At 36.8% G+C, this 21,674-nt stretch overlaps 1 protein-coding gene, 1 non-coding gene and 1 pseudogene across 2 annotated transcripts; all 3 read left to right on the forward strand.

Moving 5' to 3' along the window:
* Window positions 1-1,134: 1,134 nt before the first annotated feature.
* LOC120186957 lies at window positions 1,135-7,648 on the forward strand (annotated as a pseudogene).
* A 514-nt stretch (window positions 7,649-8,162) lies between these two features.
* Window positions 8,163-8,235, forward strand: TRNAA-CGC. The gene has a single exon. It is a non-coding gene; the product is annotated as a tRNA-Ala (tRNA).
* A 179-nt stretch (window positions 8,236-8,414) lies between these two features.
* LOC120186911 lies at window positions 8,415-20,230 on the forward strand. The gene is made up of 7 exons (XM_039190741.1): window positions 8,415-8,939; window positions 9,025-9,190; window positions 9,548-9,627; window positions 10,449-10,556; window positions 10,835-11,263; window positions 19,528-19,695; window positions 20,200-20,230. The coding sequence occupies exons 1-5, from the start codon at window positions 8,785-8,787 to the stop codon at window positions 10,926-10,928; spliced, it is 603 nt and encodes a 200-aa protein (XP_039046672.1). The 5' UTR covers window positions 8,415-8,784; the 3' UTR covers window positions 10,929-11,263; window positions 19,528-19,695; window positions 20,200-20,230.
* Window positions 20,231-21,674: the final 1,444 nt, after the last annotated feature.

Raw genomic sequence — 21,674 nt, forward strand, 5'->3', positions numbered from 1 at the left:
AGAAAACTCGAATAAACAGCTCGACAGACCGGAGATGGTTAGGAAGGAAAGTGGTCGAAAATCGAAACATTATTGGTGGAACACATAGTCCTTTTCCCCTAGCTTTCTTCTACCCACAGTCTTCTTCCACCGGTAAATATATAAAAAAGGAAAGGCCGATCTGTTAATCAAATCATTGTCGAATTTGTTCCCTTTTCTTCTGCCCTTGCTGCTGACACGATTCACGAGATCAACTGTTTCTGTAAGCTCTGCAGAACCTAGGCTATTCACTTATTTTGACCGGATTTAGATTAATGGGGATTTTGTTCTTATTAGGTTTCTTCTTTTGGCTAGCTTTTCCTTTTAGTTGTTGATCATGGGTTTTCACTTGTTTTCTTTTTCCTCTTCATGGGAATCGTATTTCTTCTAGTTGTTTGAGCAGTTAGTTATGGTTTAATGGATCCAATTTCGGTATTTATGCATAGAATTAATGGAAATTCAATGGTTTGACTATTTCCTGTTGATGAAACCATCTACCTGTTAATTATTATATTGGCTGATTAATTTCTCGTTAGGACTTAGGAAACTATAGAGCTATGAATATGAACACTTTTAGTTATATGAAGTCTAACTGATGACTATTATTTTGATTTTTAGGTCTGTTTTTTTCTGTGGTGCTTCTGGTGCATAATTGGGGTTGATATATTCCCTAAATGTCATGAATTTTCACATATGTAAACATCTTGTTGTATTCTAGAGATTAGCTAGTTGTATACTTCTGAAAGAACTTATAGTTTTCTTCTGAAAGAAATCGAATTCTGGGTTGGAAATTAATTTTCTTACCATTTGGACTCATTCTTCTCATATCTGCTTCTCTAGAATATTTCCCCGGGTTGTAAAGCTTTCTGAATAAGCCAGTGATTAAAGCACATACTCTATCCCCTTTCTTGGACTTAGAAGCTTGTTCTAACATCTTAAGTTCCGTTATACGGTATTAGTCTGACTGCTATTTTTGGTTTATTGATAATAAGTTTGTAAATCATCCTACAGTGAATGTAACTTTATGGATGACGGTTTTGGGAGTATAAAGGTGATTCCAGATCATTTTCAAGTCTCAACTCCTCCCAGGGGTGACTCTCTTCAAACAGAAGTTCAACTGATTCACAATCAAGTACCGGAAATTCTTTGAGGTATTACCTTCTGAAGGTCAAAAAGAGAAGAGACTAAGGATTTCTAGTTCATCTTATCACTATGTCTTTTGGTTCTGCTTTAGGATAGGTCCCGTAGCAGTTTATGGTCTCGGCGAAAATTTAGAAAGGCTGCATCCATGTTGAATCTGTTCAGTTTACGTGGCTTGCCATGGAGTGATGCTGATGGTCAGGAAAAGGTTCATATGCTCTTTGAATCTTGCCATTTGGTTTTATTAATAGTTGCACATTGCTCACCTGAATTTTTATGTTCATATACAGATTCAGTTGACTGCTGCAGAGTTGGAATCACTAAGATCAGAACTGGCCGATATAGAAGAGAGAGAAGCTTACTTGAAAGCTCAGTAAGGAAGAGTTGAATCTTGACTTTTAATCCACGAGCTATATATTTCTCTCCATAATGATTTAGTATAAGAAAGAGTTATACTTGATTCTAGAATTGCAAAATTATTGTTTCTTAAACTGAAAGTTATGTGATGTTCTCCTAGCAAATAATGGTCTCTGAACCATTGGTTTTTCTATGTTTACTTATGGGTTTCTTTTTTTCCTGAGATTGTATGTCCGCCATACCTAGAAGCATTGGTGTACTATTGAGATTTAGACACAATATTTCTACATTTCTTTTATTGATGTTTCTGCTATATGCAGGTTGGAACATATCGATGAAATTTTGCGGTCTGCGCGTCTTTCTGGCTATTTGTACATCCGAACAGTATGAATATGCTCATCTTGCTATCTTACTGCATCCTCTCTGCATGCACAGCTACTGTTATGGGTAATGATATTTCTATGAATCTTTCATTCACAGAGGTGGACAGCTTTACCTGGGGAACCTGCTCCTGTTGATGATATTGATATGATGACTGGCTTCCTAGATTTGTTGTTCTTCATGGCCAATGCATATTCTTCTATTTATCCTCCACAGGTGATTAGCCTTTGGTGTATTCTCCTTTTTTGTTCTTTTACTATTATGAATTGCATCTGGATTCAGTGATGCATGATGGTACATGGTTGGTGTAATATGGAAAGTGACAAAAAATCCTTTCAGAAGTAGCTGAAATTTCAAATTCAAGGTGATCAAGTTTTAAATTGTTCTCTGCTTTGATGAGCACAAAGTTTCAAATAATGTCTTTTAAGATTCTCTTAGCTCAACTTGGTCAAGCATCACCACTAACAATGAAGGATTCATGCAAATAGGCTGGTCGAATGTAAATATAGCACAGGCTAGTGGATTATGAACATTACTTGCTGATCAACTTCTTACTTTGCAGATTTGAGCCCTCAAGATTCCACACTTTTGTCTCATGTTGTTGAAGTAGGTTCTCTGCCAAGCTTTGTAAGAGAAGATGAAGGGACACAATATGCCTTTTATATCTTAACTTGTCAAGGACTGCGTTACGAGTGTTCACATGTTTCTAAAGTACAGGTATACCTTGTTTTTGCTTACATAATATATATATATATATACAAGTACAATATTTATTTGTGCCATTCTAAACTCATAAATTTTTCTTGCTCCAGTTTTGTGTTATTTTGTAAAGTACGGCCAAGCACATGTAGTAATAAGATTTCAGTTCGCTCTATCTCAAATCAATGTCAATTCTTCATTTTACTTTTTCTTAATTGTTGGAAGATATGCTAATTAATTATTGGAGGAAACCAGAAAAACTTGCGTGACAGTCTTTGGCACTTAAGCTAGTAAAATATATGAATTTTGATCTGATGCCAAATGTTCTTATTTCTTTAGAATTAAACATATGTTCATGCAAGCAAATAAATTTACTAGTTGCCCTTAGATTCGTATCATGTTTGTTCATAGTATGGAGACTATAGATGGTTGTGAAGATTGTGATTTGTGAGAACCCTTCCAAATTGTTTTCACCGACTTTAAGTAGGATCAAAGAAACCCTTGGAGCATAGTTGAATTCTGGACAAGTACAATAGAACTTCAATACATATTCATACAATTGTGTTCTCTTTTCCTAGGTGGACACCTGGTTATCGGCTCTGCAGACAGACTGCAAGTTGGGTTCTGATGTTAAAGTCCCAAACGGTTCGTAATATCATTTACGAGTTCTCTTGTTAACATTAACTTGGGAATTGGGATCTCTTGTTAACAGTAACTTGGGAATTGGGATAGAGGTCAAACAGAAATCATGTTATCCATATTCCTTGTTCCCCTTGAAGTATCTATGTCCGGTTCAATCATGTGTATGGGATCCTCCAAATATGCTGGGCAAATACATATATTCAATACTCGCCCCTAGTCCGTGTAACATAGATTAGATGTAGCACATTGAACTCAGCTTACATTGAATTTTACTGGGACTGGGATCCCACTAACAGTTGTTTTGTTGATGTACATAGGATTGGCATTTCCAATAAAGCAGCACTTGTCTTAGAGTTGGTATTCATTAGAAGTTTGATTCCTGGGTTTATTGTAATAAACTAGCTTTGCATGCTAAGGTTTCCAAACATAGTACTTTTAGAGCTTTATTGACTGCTTTTGCCCTGTGAGAAGACAACTCTCCAAAATTCTTTTCTTGCGATTAAGCCCCAAATGAACAGACAATACGGATCAAAAGACCCCTTATAACGGGAATACCCAATATATAATATATAATAATATATTATAGAAAGAAGATTTTGCAGCAGGTAGTTTGGGAAATAAATATTGACAAAAGAGTTAAGTAGATCTGCTTTATCATTGTCCTTTTCATTTGTTTAGTTTCCCAAGACAGCTAAGGTTTTTGATGAAGAAGATGACATTTATCATTACAAAGTTATTGTGAGTGATATGAATATGATTCTACTTTTATGTAATGTGCCCACAGCATTTTGTATATTTTTCTGGTAAATTATATTCGTCACAACTTAATTATTGGGTAATAATTTAATTTTTAATTTTATTAACTAAATTATTTAAATGATTTTAATAAAGTAACATGTTATTAACATTATATGTATATATGATATGGAAATTAATAAAATTAATATACTTATAGATTGTCTTTATAATTTATATATTTTATTAATTTAATATTAATTTTAATTTAATTTCATAATTTAATGTTGCAATCATATGGTGATATGAATTGTTGTGACATGTGACGCCATCTGATTAGTAATTTTTTTAATTTTAATTTATTTAATTCGATGAAAAAAATCAGATGGTTACATATATCACTTATTGATCAAAGGAAAATAAAATAAAGAAAGATGGTTTATGGGGGAATCAAACCTGATTCTTTATGGATTAGAAATATCCTTACCAATAATCTGATTAATATCGTTTAAATAGTTAAGTGGTGTGATTGATAAGATTAAAAGTGTGTTATGTAAATTAGAATATATCGTATAATTAATTGATCATGATTATAATTTATCTAATATTTTTTAATATTACAAGTTGGGATAGAGCGTTTATTGGCCAAACCCAACCCAACCCAACCACACCGCGGAACAAAGAAAAGTGACGTCAGCCCTAGTCCAATCAAATCTCAGCCGCACATCAACAGAAACAACAACAATAATAGTATATTTATTATTACGATAAAATACGTATTATATCACTCAATTATTAATTTGATTACAAAAGAGTTATTTTATTTCTATAAGTTATAATTTAATTATTCAATTAAAATATTAGTACAAACAATTACTAACAAGTTAAATATTAGATGAAATCATGATATTGATCTAATATAATAAAAAATTAGTCCTTAAAACGTATATATTCTATCAAATTTATCCTAATTCAAAATTAATTTTATAAATTTAATTATTAGCATTTTAAAATTATATTAATTTAATTTTTATTATTTTTTTAAAATGTTTATTCATCTCCTAATATATTATATCACCTTTATTTAATAATATCATAGAAAATAATTAAATTAATAAATTTAAAATATAAAAAATAAATTGAATAAGTTATTTTAAACTAAAACTAAAATAATAAAACTTATAAATTTTAAAATTAATACTATTATCACATGAAATCATATTAAACATATGTTTAAATTTTAAAAAGGCAAAAGGGCATAAAAGTTCTGTACTTAAAAAATTAACATGGCTTTATATCATTTTTTTCTCAATGTGATCTTCCAACTCATAAAACAAACCTAATGTGACCATTTGATTAACATTTTCCTTTGTTCATCGTTATATTGCTGGTGTGATAGTTCACGGTGCTAACATGACAGTTTATCTGTCATGTTTGAGTTATCAATTTAACACATTTATCATGTCATTTGTCACATTATCAACTACCGTGGATTATCACGTCAGCATCGTAATAGTTAATGTTAAAAAAAGTTGGTAATCATATTAGATTTATTTTCTGAGTTAAAGCCACATTAAGAAAAATAATAATATGAGTGTCATATTAATTTTTAAAAAAATATAGGGACCTCTTATGCATTTTTACTTAATCAACTTTTAATAATATTTTAATTTAAGATATTATTATTATTTTTTTATTATATTACAGATCTCAAATCAGAAAAGAAACAAACAAATATCCGTAGTCACACAACGTGAACGTCCGACAAGTTCTATAGTGCATATACGGTTAAAAAAGTGTTATCGGTTTTATTATTATTTAAATAATAAAATCGGTAAAAATTTACCTAAAATATTATTATTTCTACCTAAAATATCAGTGTGGTTTTGTCATTTTTTCTATCGGTTTTATTATTGTTGAATACTTTACTAGAAATATTAAAAAACATTAATATTTTAGATAGAAATAATAACGTTTCCTGTAATTTTTTTACCAATTTTATTATTTAAATAATAGCAAAACCGGTAATACTTTTTTATCCGTATATTAAGACTGTTGCACATGATCATTTCTGGTTTAAGCTATTTAATTTAACTATCATATTATGGTCTGTAGAAGGGCGAGCTGTAGCTGTAGCTGCTGCTGCTGCAGTTTCGCTTAGCGGTAAAGTTCCTCTTTTAGCTACGGCTCATGCAAGGACTGCATCTGCTAATGCATCAAGAGCATGGCTTTCAGGAGTTCTTGCTCTTCCAATGGCAGGTTTGGATGACTTTTAACTTTTTTTCCCGGTTCTCTGTTTTGTTAATTATGTGATCTGATTCGGATGCATGCCTCTATTTTCATTTGGAGTAGTACTTTCTGTTATTTGGATCATGCTTGTAAAACAAAATTGATATGGTGAAGGAAGAGGAGCCTAGCCCCTTGCCCAAGTTTTAGCATTGTGGCGTCCTGGACCTCTCCAACAAAAATTATACTTTGCATTGGCACAGTAGGGAGGAAATGCTTTATTGTGATGCATTTTAGACTTGCCATCTTCCATAAATTTCTCCCAACATTGTGCTCAATTCCCTGAATAATGAATGTGCACTTGCTAAAATCATGTATTGCAGTAGTGATCTAATTTGATTCTGCTGCCTTTTCTTATTCTTGCCTATGCACTCTCTCTCTCTATTCCGTGTCCATCTACTGCAATGGCTTCACAGCTGGTTCCCCATAGTTGATTGTGCTACCTACTTTTACTCTTGGAATTAATTCTAAAACAGAATGAAGAGTATTAGCAGCGTAGATGCTTGGCTTACTGATTGTAATCTTTGTGGATGAATTCCACACTCTTTCCCCCCTTAACCCAACCCCTGAATGTTTGTGTTTTCATCATTTTCGTAACTTACATGCTTCAATTGTGTCACTAATACTCTATTTTTAATCGTGTAGGCTGTTCATTTTTTCCCATTCTGTTCTCTGTATAATTTACCATTTTTTGTTCAATCAGATGGAACGCACCTTCATTGCAATCAAGCCAGATGGAGTACAAAGAGGGCTGGTGAGAATGGGATTCATCAAATCTTTAACACCAACTTAAGATGTCTTCTCATTAGTCATCATCTTATTCTTTTCCAGATTTCGGAAATCATATCTCGTTCTGAGCGCAAGGGGTTCAAGCTTGTGGCCATCAATGGAGTTTTCCCAGAAAAATTATATGATGACTTGAAGGAAAGACCCTTCTTCAATGGCCTGTGCGAATTCCTCAGCTCTGGCCCTGTTCTTGCCATGGTAAACAGAAACTAGATACGTCACCTTCGTGTTGTATTTGCTTCAAACCTAACTAAGCTAAGTCAACTTCATCCACACTAAGTTCTGGGAAGGAGAGGGAGTGATCAAATATGGCCGGAAACTCATAGGAGCAACAGATCCTCAGAAATCAGAGCCTGGCACCATCGGAGGTGATCTAGCAGTGGTTGTGGGAAGGTATAAGCTTCCGTTTTTAATGTCGATTTTACATATGCTAACTTCTTCATCGCGTATATTAAATTCAGCTCTTCTTTTGGTGCGCAGAAATATAATTCATGGGAGTGATGGTCCTGAGACTGCCAAGGATGAAACCAACTTGTGGTTCAAGCCACAAGAATTGGTTAGCTATACAAGCAACGCAGAGAAATGGTTGTATGGTTCTATGTAAAAATTGATAGTGCAACTGGGAGGCTCGAGTACAAGTAACAAATGTAACATTGAGCGGACATGTATGAATCTCTATCATAGATATGGTGGTGTGCTTCAGATTAACTATGATGATTGGAGAATGTATTTAAGAAAACCATAAGGTTAGCTGAAATTCAAAGCTGTCTGCTCCTAGCTAGCTAGAATAAGCTATTTGACATACCGTGGAGGAAAAAAAATGCTATTAAGCAAGTGCAGTGTTCTGAACAATCCATAAACTGATGTTACCCCCAAGAATGTAATTCTTCATCAAAACAATTTATTTTGTCAAATGCATTATATAGTTAATTGCATCAAATATTTTATATTAATTGCACCTAAAAAATTCTAATTACGTCTCTTGTTTTCATAACGTCTAAATGGTATGGCTCGTGACTCGTGAGTACCCCTTTACTATATACATGTTCTTCCAAAAGAAGCAAAAGGCTGTAGACTAGTAAATTTATTAATTGTAATTTATAATCTGTTAACGACTTGGGGGTGTAGCTCATATGGTAGAGCGCTCGCTTCGCATGCGAGAGGCACGGGGTTCGATTCCCCGCACCTCCAATTTTGTTTTTCCATCATCCATTATCATATTTTTTTATTTATTATGGTCATCGTCAATGACCATGGCAGTTCCTTCTATAAAATACCGTATCAACGGCTGGAAATCTATCAAAGAACATTAACAGCAAAAAACAAATGAATCCATTTGCAGTCTGAACCTTACATTCCTCATCTCAATCCGTCCTCCAAAGTGATACAGTGATACCCAACCCAAAAAAGAATGTTTAAAATCCCTTTAAACTAAGCAAGCAAACATAAAAAGAGAGCGAAGCATACGAAAAATGAGTCTGAGCTTAGCTTATTCACCATGGCTCTCACGCTTTTCTCCTCCAAACACTGAACTACCCGACTTTTCCCAAAACGACTCCACTCTCTCGTCTCTCCTTATACGCTCCAATCCCATTTCTTCTCTCAAATTCTAAACCTTTCAAACCCATAGCTTCCGTGAAAGAAAACCAATCAGACGGCGTCGTCGAAGAAACCTCCGTTTTAGACGAGACGTTACTGAGCAGAGTCTCGGCTACTAAAGATTCCGAAGAAGGACTCCAAATGATCGCTCAGAACCAGAGTGAAAGCAGCGGTCAACTAAACGGCGGCGTTGTGAGTGTTTCTGACTGTCGTCTGATAATAAACGCCGCACTTGATCGTAACAATGCTGACTTGGCTTTGTCTGTTTTCTATGCCATGCGTTCCAGCTTCGACACATGTCTTCATTTTTTTAAATCTTTTCCGGTTGACCTTCAAACATTAAAAAAATCTCTCTTGTAGTTATTCATTTTTTTTGGTTATAAGTGTGAGTGAGACTGAGGCATTGGTTGTTAGGTGGAAATGGTCAAGACCCGATGTTGGGATTTACACTACATTAGTTCAGGGATTGGCAGCATTGGTTAGGGTCTCTGATGCTCTTAGAATAATCGATGATGTTTGCCGAGTTGGAGTTTCTCCTAGTGAGGAGGTATGGACTTTGAACTTCTTTAGCCTTAAAAAATGTTCCTTTTGATCATTTTGATTGGAAAAACCTTCTGAGTCATTTTGTTTCTCTTATCAAATGTACCTTTTGGGAAAGATGTAAGGTGTCCCAATTGTTCCATAGCTGTTGGTGTTGCTCAACCACAACTTGGAATTCAAGTAAAAATACATTTTAGTTTTTGGTGCTGGTATATTGAATGTTCTTTATTTGCAAATCGCAGGATTTGATGCTTGTTAAGAGTGCTACCACGGCCACTACATTTAGGTTGTAATTGCATGGTTTTGAACCTTTATGCATATATTGTCTCAAGATTTTGCTTTCTATATTTATACATTTTTGCAGATTGTATGTTGCGCCAAATGTCGCTACAAGTATGAGCTAGTTTCTGGAAACATAGTGAGTGTCGATTCAGAAGAAATCAAGTTGGTTTGTTTCTTTATATTTTACTTTCTGGGATGTTTGACTTTTCCCTAGAAGATGTAAATTTGATTTTTCCAGACTTGTGTTTGAACCTTATGTTCCGAACCACGAAAGTTTTTATCTGCCATGGCATTCAGCTTTAAGCTTTGTTTGTATTCATATCTCAGCCATGAAAGTTTAGTGCACTCTTTGAGTACTTTGAAAATGACTTTAATAAAGGTCGAGTGCTTTTACTGGATAGTTTTGGTCTATGCAATTCAGACATTTCATTTTTTTTTCTGTTGAAATACTCATGTCCAACAACTATGCCAACAACAACAACAACAACAAAACCCTATTCCCATATGCAATGGAGTAAAGGGGAGGTGGGGTAGTAGGCTGCCCCCAACGCCAGGTTGAGAGCAGCTTCCGTGGAAGACCTCCGGCAGTAAGAAAATTAAAAATAAAGATAAAATACAATGCATGGATAAATAGTCAATAAATACATAGTTGAAATAGTTGAACAATTTTCATATGTTGTCTTCATATGCGCGTCTGTAATTTGAAGTAATCCTCCCTGCGTGAAAATCTCTGTTTATAGACAGAAACGTAAGTCCCGGCTAAATTTAAAAGAGGAAACATGAAGAGAAGGATAAACAGAAGTCAGCGATAGCAAGCTGCGATAAGGAATAAAGTTGAACTTACCTGTGTTGGATACACTTTCTTTTAACTTTCTGAAATTTGCATTGCATACGCAATCATGAATGCACTAATTAATATGTGTTGATGATAATACACTATGTTCGTGTATGGTGTTGATGCTGGTATATTCACTTTTTCTAAGGAACTCCTCCTGCCGAACGCAGCATGGAGATTCCAGCATGGAAAAGGGGGCTAAAATCTCTGCAGATATTTCAAGCAAAGAGTTCCTTCTGCTGTTCACTCTATTCTGGTACGCATTTACTACCTTGTTTAGTCATTCAGTTTTCTGATTTGACAATATCATTTTTGGATTGAAAACTTGGTTTTTGTATAATTCAATGTGCTATGTGTTCTTATTATTTATCTCATCAGCGGTGAAAGGATTTTTTTTCCACAATGTTCTTATTATGGAAACTAAATATTAACCCTCTGTATATGATTTAACACTTTTAGTGACTTTCTGTCAACTCTCTTACATAAACCCCTTTGGACCTTATTTGATTAGTTCCACCTTCATCGACATTTTAGGTACAAACCCCTTCTGGTCTGGCCCGTACGCACAGATTTGCTGCTGAAACAGTTGATCTTCCTGCACAAGGACCTGCACAAGGAGAAAGGGTAACGATTGCTTGTGCTGCTCCTTCAAATGTTTATAGAGAGGTAGGACCCTTCAAGTTTAGTCCTAAGGCACCTAACTTTTACCCTGGGGAACCGATGTGCCTGACAAACCACAAAGATGGTCGGGAACCACAATTACTACGAGCCCCTGCAAAAGATGGAAACATATCCATATTTAAGCCTCAGTTTATCATTCCACTTCTCACTGTTCTGGCTGCGGGAGATGCTGCGTCAGGGATAATAGACCTGAGCTTACCAAAATTGCTTTCTGTGGCTGCTGTAGAGACCCTTGCTGTTGGAGCAACTTTAAATGCTGTGATTTTTCCGCAATTAAATCAGGTAAACCATGGTCTTGGCTTGCTTTAGTTCCACCGTTATGCCTGCAAAACCATAAAACCTTGTTATAATTGAGCTTCCAACCCATTATTAAGGCTATAATTTACCTATATGTTTCTCACATAGGGATGACAAATGGACGGGCAGGTGTGAATACTCCTTCCTTCATCACCGTATCCATCTAATATTTTTGTATCCATTAACTATTCACCACCCACGGCTAATATAATTTTCAAATCCATACCCGCCTATGTGGGTACATTCTTAAATCCACCCTCACACCCACTACCCAACTGGATACCCACCATCCATCTCGTACCTACCTATACCCACCTATACCTGCTTGTACCCACCTATACGTGCATGATAACAACCTTTCTTTTTTATAAGAAAGGAAGGCCTCGTTAAAAACCCCCTTCTTGATTAATGGAGCTTTAGAATAAGCTCTTTAATCAGCGGAAGGAGGAAAAGAGTGCCTTAGAACTTTTATTGATACTGAAAGTTTACATAAGATTTAACAATTACACTAAAATCCAGTACATAATACTTAAACACTCCAACTGCCATAATAATCATCTCACACAGTCAACCTATCCCTTTCTTTGCTAAACTGTCTGCCTCTCCATTGCACGCCCTTGGAATTAACCTCACTGAATGAACCATTCCCATGATAAGAGTAGAAATCTGATAAACTAGATGCGATAAAAAAACTGGGGCCAGAACCGCGGAATGAATCCAATCCACTACCGACGAACAATCACTCTCAACGATCAACCTACCAATAGACTCTCAACATGAAGACAAAAAAATTTCAATACCTCTTTTTATAGCTTTTAATTCAGCAAGTGGAGGAGTTCCTTGACCAACATTCTCTGAAAAAGTCAAAAGGGTACAACTATTCCAATCTCTTATTATACCTCCAATTCCTCCACCCGAACCATCAAGCCTAACAGCTCCGTCGACATTCATCTTTAGGAAATCTACCGGGGGGGAATCCATCTTAAGACATGACGATCTTAAGCTTTCAATAGTGAAAATCCATCTGAAAGGGATGGATTACCAATCAATACATCCTCCTGAATAGTTATTTTAGGAAATTTGGCTAGGAACCATTTAGTAAGCCTGAATCTAACAATGAAGAACAACGACATTCTGTCAAGAAGAGATCCTTCAAAAACCATTGCATTCCTAACTTTCCAGATTGACCAAAAGATTACTCCCGGGATAAATTTCCAAATCATCGAGTTCACCCTCAACTCACCCCATGAACAAAGAAGCGAAGGAGGATCTTGTGATAACACCAACGATATGTACCAAAAACTAGCTATTTTGTTCCATAATTCCCAAACAACATAACAAGAAATAAATAAATGTTGCACTGATTCCTCCTGTTTCTTACACAAGGGACACAAAATATCATCTCCTAGGGGTATACCTCGCTTAACCAACTCAGCTTTGACTGCTACTTTCTGATGTGCGAGCTGCCAAAGGAAAGCTTCCACCCGAGGTGGAGCAAGACCCATCCAAACCCCTTCTATCCACAAAGCACTACCCCCCAACTCACTGGCAAGAGTATTTCTGCAAGATTTGACCGAATATAGACCATCTCCACTAGCAGACCACGATAAAGAATCTTCCACCAGCTCTGAAAATTGGATATCGTTCAGTTTAGACATCAAATCCATCCATTGGTCCAATTCCCAATCACACAAATTCCTTCTAGTTTCGACATTCCACACCCAACCGCTCGGTTCAAAGCTTCCAAAATCTACGATCTTCCCCTATTTAATAGGAGAGAGCACAAAAATTCTAGGGAAAAGAAATTTTAAAGAAGTCTCATTAGCCCATGCATCATTCCAAAAAGAAATGGACTTTCCATTTCCCACTTTCAACTTCGAATTTGATCTAAAACAATCTCCTACCGAATCATTCAAGTAATTATTAGCAATTCCTCTCAAAATCCAAGAAGAATGCGGATAAGTGACCTCCCTAATAGACATATTATTGCAACTAACCTTGTGTTCGCTGCACAACACTCTTTTCCATAGGGAATTTTTGTCATTGGCTAATTTTCACACCCACTTACCCAATAGAGCCCGATTGGTGAGATTCAAATCTTGGACACCTAAACCGCCTCCATTCAATGGCCTACAAACCGTACTCCAATTCACCCAATGAATTCTCCTCTTTTCCTCTTTGTCACCCCATAGAAAATTAGCCATTAACGAATTTAACTTATTACCAACTTTGCAAGGCATTTTAAATAGAGATAAGAAAAAAAATTGGTAAAGAAGTTAGCACCGACTTCAATAATACTGTCATACCGGCCAATGACAGACATAAAGCTTTCCAACCAACAAGTTTAGCACTAAAATTCCTAAAAACTGGATCCCATAAAGCCTCTGAATTTCTCTTAGCACCCAGAGGAAGACCCAAATACTCTGTTGGAAAATAACCTACTGAACAGCCCACTTGCGATGCCCAATCTGCTAATACTTCATCCTCCATGTTAATTCCAAACAACTTACTCTTCACCAAATTTAGATGCAAACCCGCCATAACACTAAAATCCTCAGCACTCTTATGACATTCTTGATTGAGTTATATTTGCTTGGCAAAAAATGATCAGGTCGTCCGCAAACTGTAGGTGAGACAATGTAGTAGAATTTTCAGCTCTCCCAATAACAAAACCTTGGAACAATACTTTTCGACTGCTTTGGATAACATCAAATGGAGTATATCACCAACTATGTTAAACAAGAGCGGCGAGAGACTACAACCCTGTCGTAAACCCTTGGCCATAGAAAACTCTTCCGAAGGAGACCCATTAACTAGAATCGAAATCGAGGCTGTCGAAAGGCACTGAGAAATCCACGAGGACCATCTGTAGCCTAAACCCATCTCTGACATTGCTCTAAATAAAATTGGCCATTCCACAGTATCATAAGCTCTCCGAAAGTCGACTTTTAAAACAACCCCTTGCAACCCTTGTTTTCTCCAATAATTAATTCCTTCATTCGCGATAAAAGCGCAGTCCAACAGTTGTCTCCCCGGTATGAATGCATATTGAGACCGACTTATGATATCTCCAACACAACAACTCAATCTCTTGGATAACACTTTAGAAAGGATCTTATATAGACTGCCCACAAGACTAATTGGTCTAAAGTCCTCCACATTATCCGGATTAAGTTTCTTCAGAATGAGCGTAATAAACACATGATTCACCCCATGTTCCCATACCCTACCATAGTAGAAATCCTGAAAAAATTTCATAACCTGCTCCTTTAAGCTAGGCCAACATTTTTTTAAAAAACTCATGGTGAAGCCATCCAGGCCAGGTGCTTTAGAACTGTCCGATGAAGCTATCGCTTGCCATATTTCATTTTCTGAAAAATACTCAAGTTTTGAAGATTGGTCCACTGTCAACTTTGCAAAATCCATAGATAAATCAACCACTTCCAAAGTTAACTTAGAATTATAGGCTTCCTTAAAATAATCCGCAATATGCAACTTAATCAATTGCGGATCAGATACATCAGAGCCATTAAACTTCAAACTTGAAATTTCATTTCTTTTACTCTTGTTTAACGCAGACAAATGAAAGAATTTTGTGTTTCTGTCCCCATCTTTGATCCATCTAGCCCTTGATTTCTGGAACCAAATACTTTCTTCAATTCTATACAACCTCCAAAGGTTCGATCTGAACTGTAACAGTTGATCCCACGCCTGTTGGGAGATAACACCACTTTGTGCTTAATTTCAAGATCATTAATCTTCAATTCTAATTCTGTAATTGACTCAGAAATCCCATGAAACTTTCTGCCATACCAGTTTCTGATGGATTTTTTGGTTCTTCGTAAAAAACTGAAGATACCCCTTTTTCTCTTACTCACCCGCAAATTATCCAAGGACGATTTAACCAAATCCTCAAAACCTTCCTCCACTAATAGATAATTAAAAAATCTGAATGGTTGATGCAAGGGGATCCGAGACAGATGATGTTGAGCTGTCAGATTGCACCTTGATGGCGCTGAGATACCATGAATTGGCAGATCAGCGCAAAGGCGGGAATTGATTGTGACATGTTTCTCATTGGGGTCGTTTTGAGTATGTTTCAGTCTTTTGGCCATAACTTTGGCTACAGGTGTCAGAATCGCGCAGAAGACCCCAATCCGAAAAACTCTTTTCGACGCGCACGCTCCATGTGACCTTTTTTTCAACCTCAAATTCTGCCGTTTTCCCCTCTGAATCACTAGATTTAGATATTTTTTACTATTTATGATAATATTTCAATTGTCAATTAATAAGACATTTTAAATTCGATTTAGGTCGGATTTTTGGAGATTGCTTATTTTATTTCGAATTTCAATTTAGAGTGATTTTCGGGATTTTGCTATTTTGGCAAAATTCGAATAAAGACGATTTTTTGCTATAACAGTCCGGCTTGTGGACTGATTTTGGGCATTGTTTGATTTTATAATATTTTATTAAACCCTAGAGACTTTTTTCTATGGTTTTTTGGGGCGAATTTTCTCTTGTGAATCATTTGTTAGAGCGCCTGCAAGATAATCACTATTCTGTCCGGCATCAACGATTTAGGGCCCCAATCTATAGATTTTTCCTCCAATGCAATGGGATTGTGATCTGATAAAGACCTAGGTAACATGCTCTGCACAATATTCAGAAAACAGATCAGAAAATTCCCAGAAATTAGAAACCTATCAAGTCTGACCCAAGTAGAAGCTTCTCTATTATTACACCATGTAAACTTTCCCCCTACCATAGGAAGATGAATCAAGTTAGTTTGGTTCAAGAAATTTCACAGAATATCAATAGAGAGCCAATTTTGAGACTTTCCCAACTTCTCTATCGGATCAAGGTACACATTAAAATCCCCCCCATGCAGACTAACACGGTTTGAGCAGCAACGAAATCCAACAGTTCCCTGAAAATTTCAGCCTTTTCCGAATCAATGGAAGGACCATACACATTAATAATCACGCACTCTTCACTTGTGTTCTTAACTTCCCAAAAACTGCTATGAATCGACCACTTAAGTGACTATTGAGAACTTCAAAATCCTTATCATTCCACATAACCATTAAACCCCTTGCAGACCCCACTGCTAGAACAAACATTCCTCCATTCAGAATACTACCACCTATCCTTCTCCTAAGAGTCTGAGAACAATTTACTAACTTTGTTTCTTGAATAAGGAGGATGCACGGTTTGTGCTTCCTGACCATAGTTGCTAAAGCTCTTTATTTTTCCTTCTTACCAAAACCTCTTACATTCCATGAAATAATCTTTAACTTTATCATGAAGACTGTTGTTAAACCAAAGCCTCAGAGCAAAAAAGTAGACAAAAGTCTATTCCCCCGAGTCCAACCTTACCCTGCTTTCATCCAATCCTTTCTCAAAATTTATAATTTTTTCCAAGGCCTTCTTCCTCTCTTTGAATGTAATCCCCAAAATTCTACTGACTTCCCATGTTGCCAAAGCCTCCTCCAAAAATACCGAGAAATTTGAAGATGGTGCAGTATGGAGACTGACCACATCCAGAGCTTCCCTGATCAGAAGCCTTCTCTTCCTTCTTTTGTCCACCCTAACCACTGGACCAGACTGACAATCTGTTACAACATCTTTTACACTCCTAACCTTTGCAGAAATGTGCCTAGAACCACCTACCTCCTCCACTCCCATGGATCTTCCCTCCACAATATCAGGAAGAGATTGATTACTCGCCATAGGCTCAATTATAATCCTGTTATGATCAGTCATCTCCAAAGATTGCAATGCTCCTTCTTCCCTGCTCGGGTTAAACCACACCTTTCTGTCTCTAGTTCTTTTATACACTCTAGAGATAGAGCCTCCATTCCACCTTCCTATCGATGCATTCCTTATATGTAGACTTCTAGACAAATTATCTAAAGGACTCCGACTCCTTAAACCATTTACAAGAGAGTCTTTATATAATCCTAACCCTTGGTTACTACCCATATGAACTAGCCTTGCTTCCTTTACCACCTCTGTTGCCTCCACTCTACTATCTTCATTATCCTGGACTGTTACTTCCTTTAACCTTTCATCCTTTGACTTTTTTGAAGTCCCTCAGTCAATGACCCCACTAGGAATCGAAATTGGGATTAAGTCTGACGGAACATTATCCACATTCTGCGTATTTGTTTCAGCCGAACCATGATGCTGCTGAACTCCTAATATTTCCCCCTGAGACTCCTTATAATGACCATAGCCCAATTTAATTAAATTAACAGCTGGCCCAGCAGGGGAAATATCAATGTTTTTGAATTGGGCTCACTCAACTCTTTTGATTGGGCTTTCTCCCTTTCAAAGAAGATATCATTCCTTAAACCAAGACCCCAGTAATCCCCTTTAAAATTCAAATCTTCATCTGAAAAATCTGACAACTTTCCTCCACTAGGTTGACCTTCTCCAACCTGCAACATTAAATGTTGACTTTCACTGCAGCCTACCACTGTTGTACGAACATCCCCTACCAACCATCTGTCTATTGTGTCCCTAGAATCCTCAGCTAGCAACTTTGAGCTACCTACCCCGCCTGAACACCTATCTTCTTTCTCCTCCGATGAAGCTTCATCTCTGAACTCACCATCATCGGCCACCGTAAAATTTGCTATTGAAGAGTTATCCTGTTTTGTACTAACCGATCCCACATTAATTTTCACCTTAAAGGATCTCTCATACGAGCCCAATGTAACAGATTCCTGAATATCATAAGGACTGGCCACCCTCAACAGTGCCCTTGCCATCGCCAGATCTTCTCTTCTAACCGTCGACTCATGAATACACACCAGTTTCCCCCACCTTGAAACAAGCTTTTCCAGAAAAGGAACATTCCAACATAGCAAGGGGACTCCAACCAATTCCACCGAACAAAAAGCCATCGGGACACCATCCATACTCATAAGTGGGTCGAGCCAATCAAACCAAAAGAACATTCCTCCTTTCTGTTCAACCATGCCTCCTCAAACTCTTCCTTCGAGCCAAAGGTTAAGATACAAGAATTCCATGAATAACCCCATTTAGCTCCCTTCACTGGCCAACCCCTTCACTACGAACTCCAATTCAAAATGGGATTTGATAATCCCTGTTAATGATCTTTTCACCCACTCATAATCATCTGAGTGAATATGCATCTCCCACAAATTCCTCAGACCTGCTTCCTTTCCTGGATGACCCTCCCTTGGCTCTTTACTCACCGGAACTTCCCTCCGCCCATCATAAGATACTAACGCATCCTTATATGATCTGTCATCCCTCAAATGATTGAAAAACTCAGATCCACCACTTCTTCTCCGAGTCATTCCCTTCTTCAACTTATCTTCTTCTCTTCTGACGTTACTACTAACAGCTTGACTGAGCCTCTGCTTCTGGTATTTAGCTACTCCTACCGAAACTTTCTTTCCATCTATCCAAATCCCATTGACATTTGTTATCGCCTTCTTCAGCCCATCTTCCTTTGCAAACTGAACGAAAGCAAACGTATGGTTTCTATAATTTGGCTTAGAAGAACTGCTCAGAATGTAAACGCGCAGAACACTCCCCTGTTGTTGAAAAATTTCCTTTACTGTTCTCCAAGTTACCCTCTTACTCAAATTGTTACCCACTCCCTCTCTGACACTCTATCTCTCTCTCTAACTCTCTCTCTCTAACTCTCTCTCTCTCCATGAATTTCAAGGTTATCTCAATTTATGCATGATAACAACCTCACAGATTACATAAATCGCGGTATTCACTTCTAAAAATGTTTATGCCCTAACATTTGGTTAAATTACAAGTTATGTCCTATAAAATCTCAAGATTTATACAATAATCTTTGAAATTATGCCTAAATTTATAATGATCTAAAATTTATATGGTGAATAGATAGTGGGCGGGCGGACACGGGACGGGCATTTGCGGGGCAAGTAATGTCTCAAACCCATCACCTACCCACTGCCCACGGCGGGTATGACTTTTTACCTCTGTACCCGCCCACTACCCACTAAACTAATACCCATCCCCACCCCAATTGGAGCTGGTACGGTATGAAATCCACGAAATTATACCCATCTACCATCCCTATTCTCACACCATTAAGTCTCTACGTTTCTGGTTTGAATGCTAAAAATTACCTGATTGTATCACCTCAGTGATGTAAGGTATTATTTCTTGCTCATGGCAACGAGGATAATTTAATACAGTTCTGAATCTGAGTCCAGTATTTCTATGGATACTGCCAGGTGAAAAGAAGTTTCTTGGGGAGAATAAATGAATACTCATTCTGTTATCGATGGTGACAGCTTCCTCAAAGATCGGTGGAAACAACAGCTATCAAACAGCAGCTTTTATCTCAGTATGACATACTGCAGTCTCGCATCCGGGACTTAAAAGAAGCTGCTGAAAAAGAGGTACGATCTAGACATGGCAACCGCACATAGTCTACTATTTTTCTAGTTAGATCATCACTTAGGCATCCTGGTATTCAGATTTTCGACTTAGGCCACAAGGTGCATGGAACTCTTTGTTTCTCTCACCCTGGCATTCCTGAAACAACATCTCATCAACTTCACATTATCATTTTGAAAACTAGCAGTGCTGCTAAACAACTTGAAATGAGCATCTGCAAAGATGGTCATTAAATTTGATCGTACGACTGATTCTCTATAAATTGAATGATGACATGATTTTTCTTTCACGGTTATAATTGAACTGCATAGTGTGGAACTAAGTATGAGCTTGATTGGACTATCTGTTAATCTTCTAGTTGTAAGTTGGAAGAAGTTATTTTTCCAAATATGTTAGATAGATCACACTTCTCAATCAATAATTAGTCAATAGTGTTTTTCTAAATCAGTTCATCCTAAGGTGGCTTGATGTTTTATTCAAGAAGCTTTGTTCCTTTTACGGTGTAGGTGTGGATGCTGGCTCGCATGTGCCAATTGGTGAACAAAATTTTTGCTGTAAGAGAACCTTCTTATCGGTGAAACTCTTTACAAATTAATTACTGTGTTATTAACAGATTTTATGCCTTCTGGTCTTTAGTTAAACATCTTTCCATCATCATTTATTTTCAGTACAGCGGGACAATATTTTCTTTGTGATCTATTTTCAGTGCCCGAAGAAGTAGAATCAAAAGGGTGCGTGAAGGCTTGGAGAACTCGCTCAGGGGAAGGATTGAACTCATTGATAGTTATGCAAGAGTAGGTCTTTTTATTATTGAAACCTTGACAACTCTTCTTTATGTTCATTCATTATGGATTGTATCGGAATAACATATGTGGTACCTTTACTCATCAGATCTCTTCAATGATCGAAATCGAAGTGGAAATGGACTCTGATGTTCTAGCTGCGAAGCAGCAAGCAATGCAGTGAGCACCAGTCTACGTATATCTTTTCTGCATTTAGCAAGCATACAAGTAATGTGATTGACAATTTTCTTTTTCTATAGGAAACCATTGCTGAGCAGATACAACAAATCATGGAGCTCGAGAATCTCGAAGAGGCATGTCCCTATATGTCAAAGCAATTTTCCTTTTTCTCTTCCACCTTCTGCTATGTTCTTCAGCATGCCATTCAAATTTTTTTGATCAATTGTCTTCTGACATGTTTATACAGAAACGGAAACTCCAAGCCGAAGCAAACGACGAGGCAGAGAGACTACTTAGTTCCCAATCTATACCGACCGAACAGATTTAGATATCTGGCCAGTAAGTATCTGATTCAAGCAACACTCAGTTGGATCATCACATGCTTTATCTCCGTCCAGGAGATTCAATTTTGGTTGGATCAGAAAAAGAAGTTGAGGAATCAACATTGGAGATTAGATGCCTGACAATGATCCCAATACCCTTTGAACCATCAATATGTTTGACTACTTGCCCCCAAGAGCTACTCCAACAACTTGGTCCAAAAGTTATTCTTTATACGATGGATTCCATTTTTCTCATGTAATTCATTTTGGTACTTGTAATTCTGCAGCAAATTGTATGTAATAAGATAAAAAAATATTTTAATATTTAGATAAAAGAATTATGATAATTTTGTATTTAATTAAAATTATTTTAAATATTAAAATAAAAACATAACATATTTTTTATATACCTATTTTAGAAATAATCCTTTGGGGAAACGAAAAGGAAGCTAAAACAATGCTTGTATCTTACGGGATCCGTTGCTTTCTTGGTCGTTACAGGAATCGCAATAAAACCCGACAGCTCGCACGTCGTTAGAAACTTCTGTTGGATGACAGAGACATTTTTCTCCCTACTTTCATGCCTGTATGGCTGTTTCACCAACCATCTGCTTCAAATTTATTACAAAAACCCCTTAGATAATATAAAAAGGAAACACAATCATTTTCAATTCCACCAAAAGGTAAATAGGAAAT

Source organism: Hibiscus syriacus, unplaced genomic scaffold (genome assembly GCF_006381635.1).
Source record: "Hibiscus syriacus cultivar Baekdansim isolate YM2019G1 unplaced genomic scaffold, ASM638163v2 tig00113721_pilon, whole genome shotgun sequence".
In the NCBI taxonomy this organism is placed as follows: Eukaryota; Viridiplantae; Streptophyta; class Magnoliopsida; order Malvales; family Malvaceae; genus Hibiscus; species Hibiscus syriacus.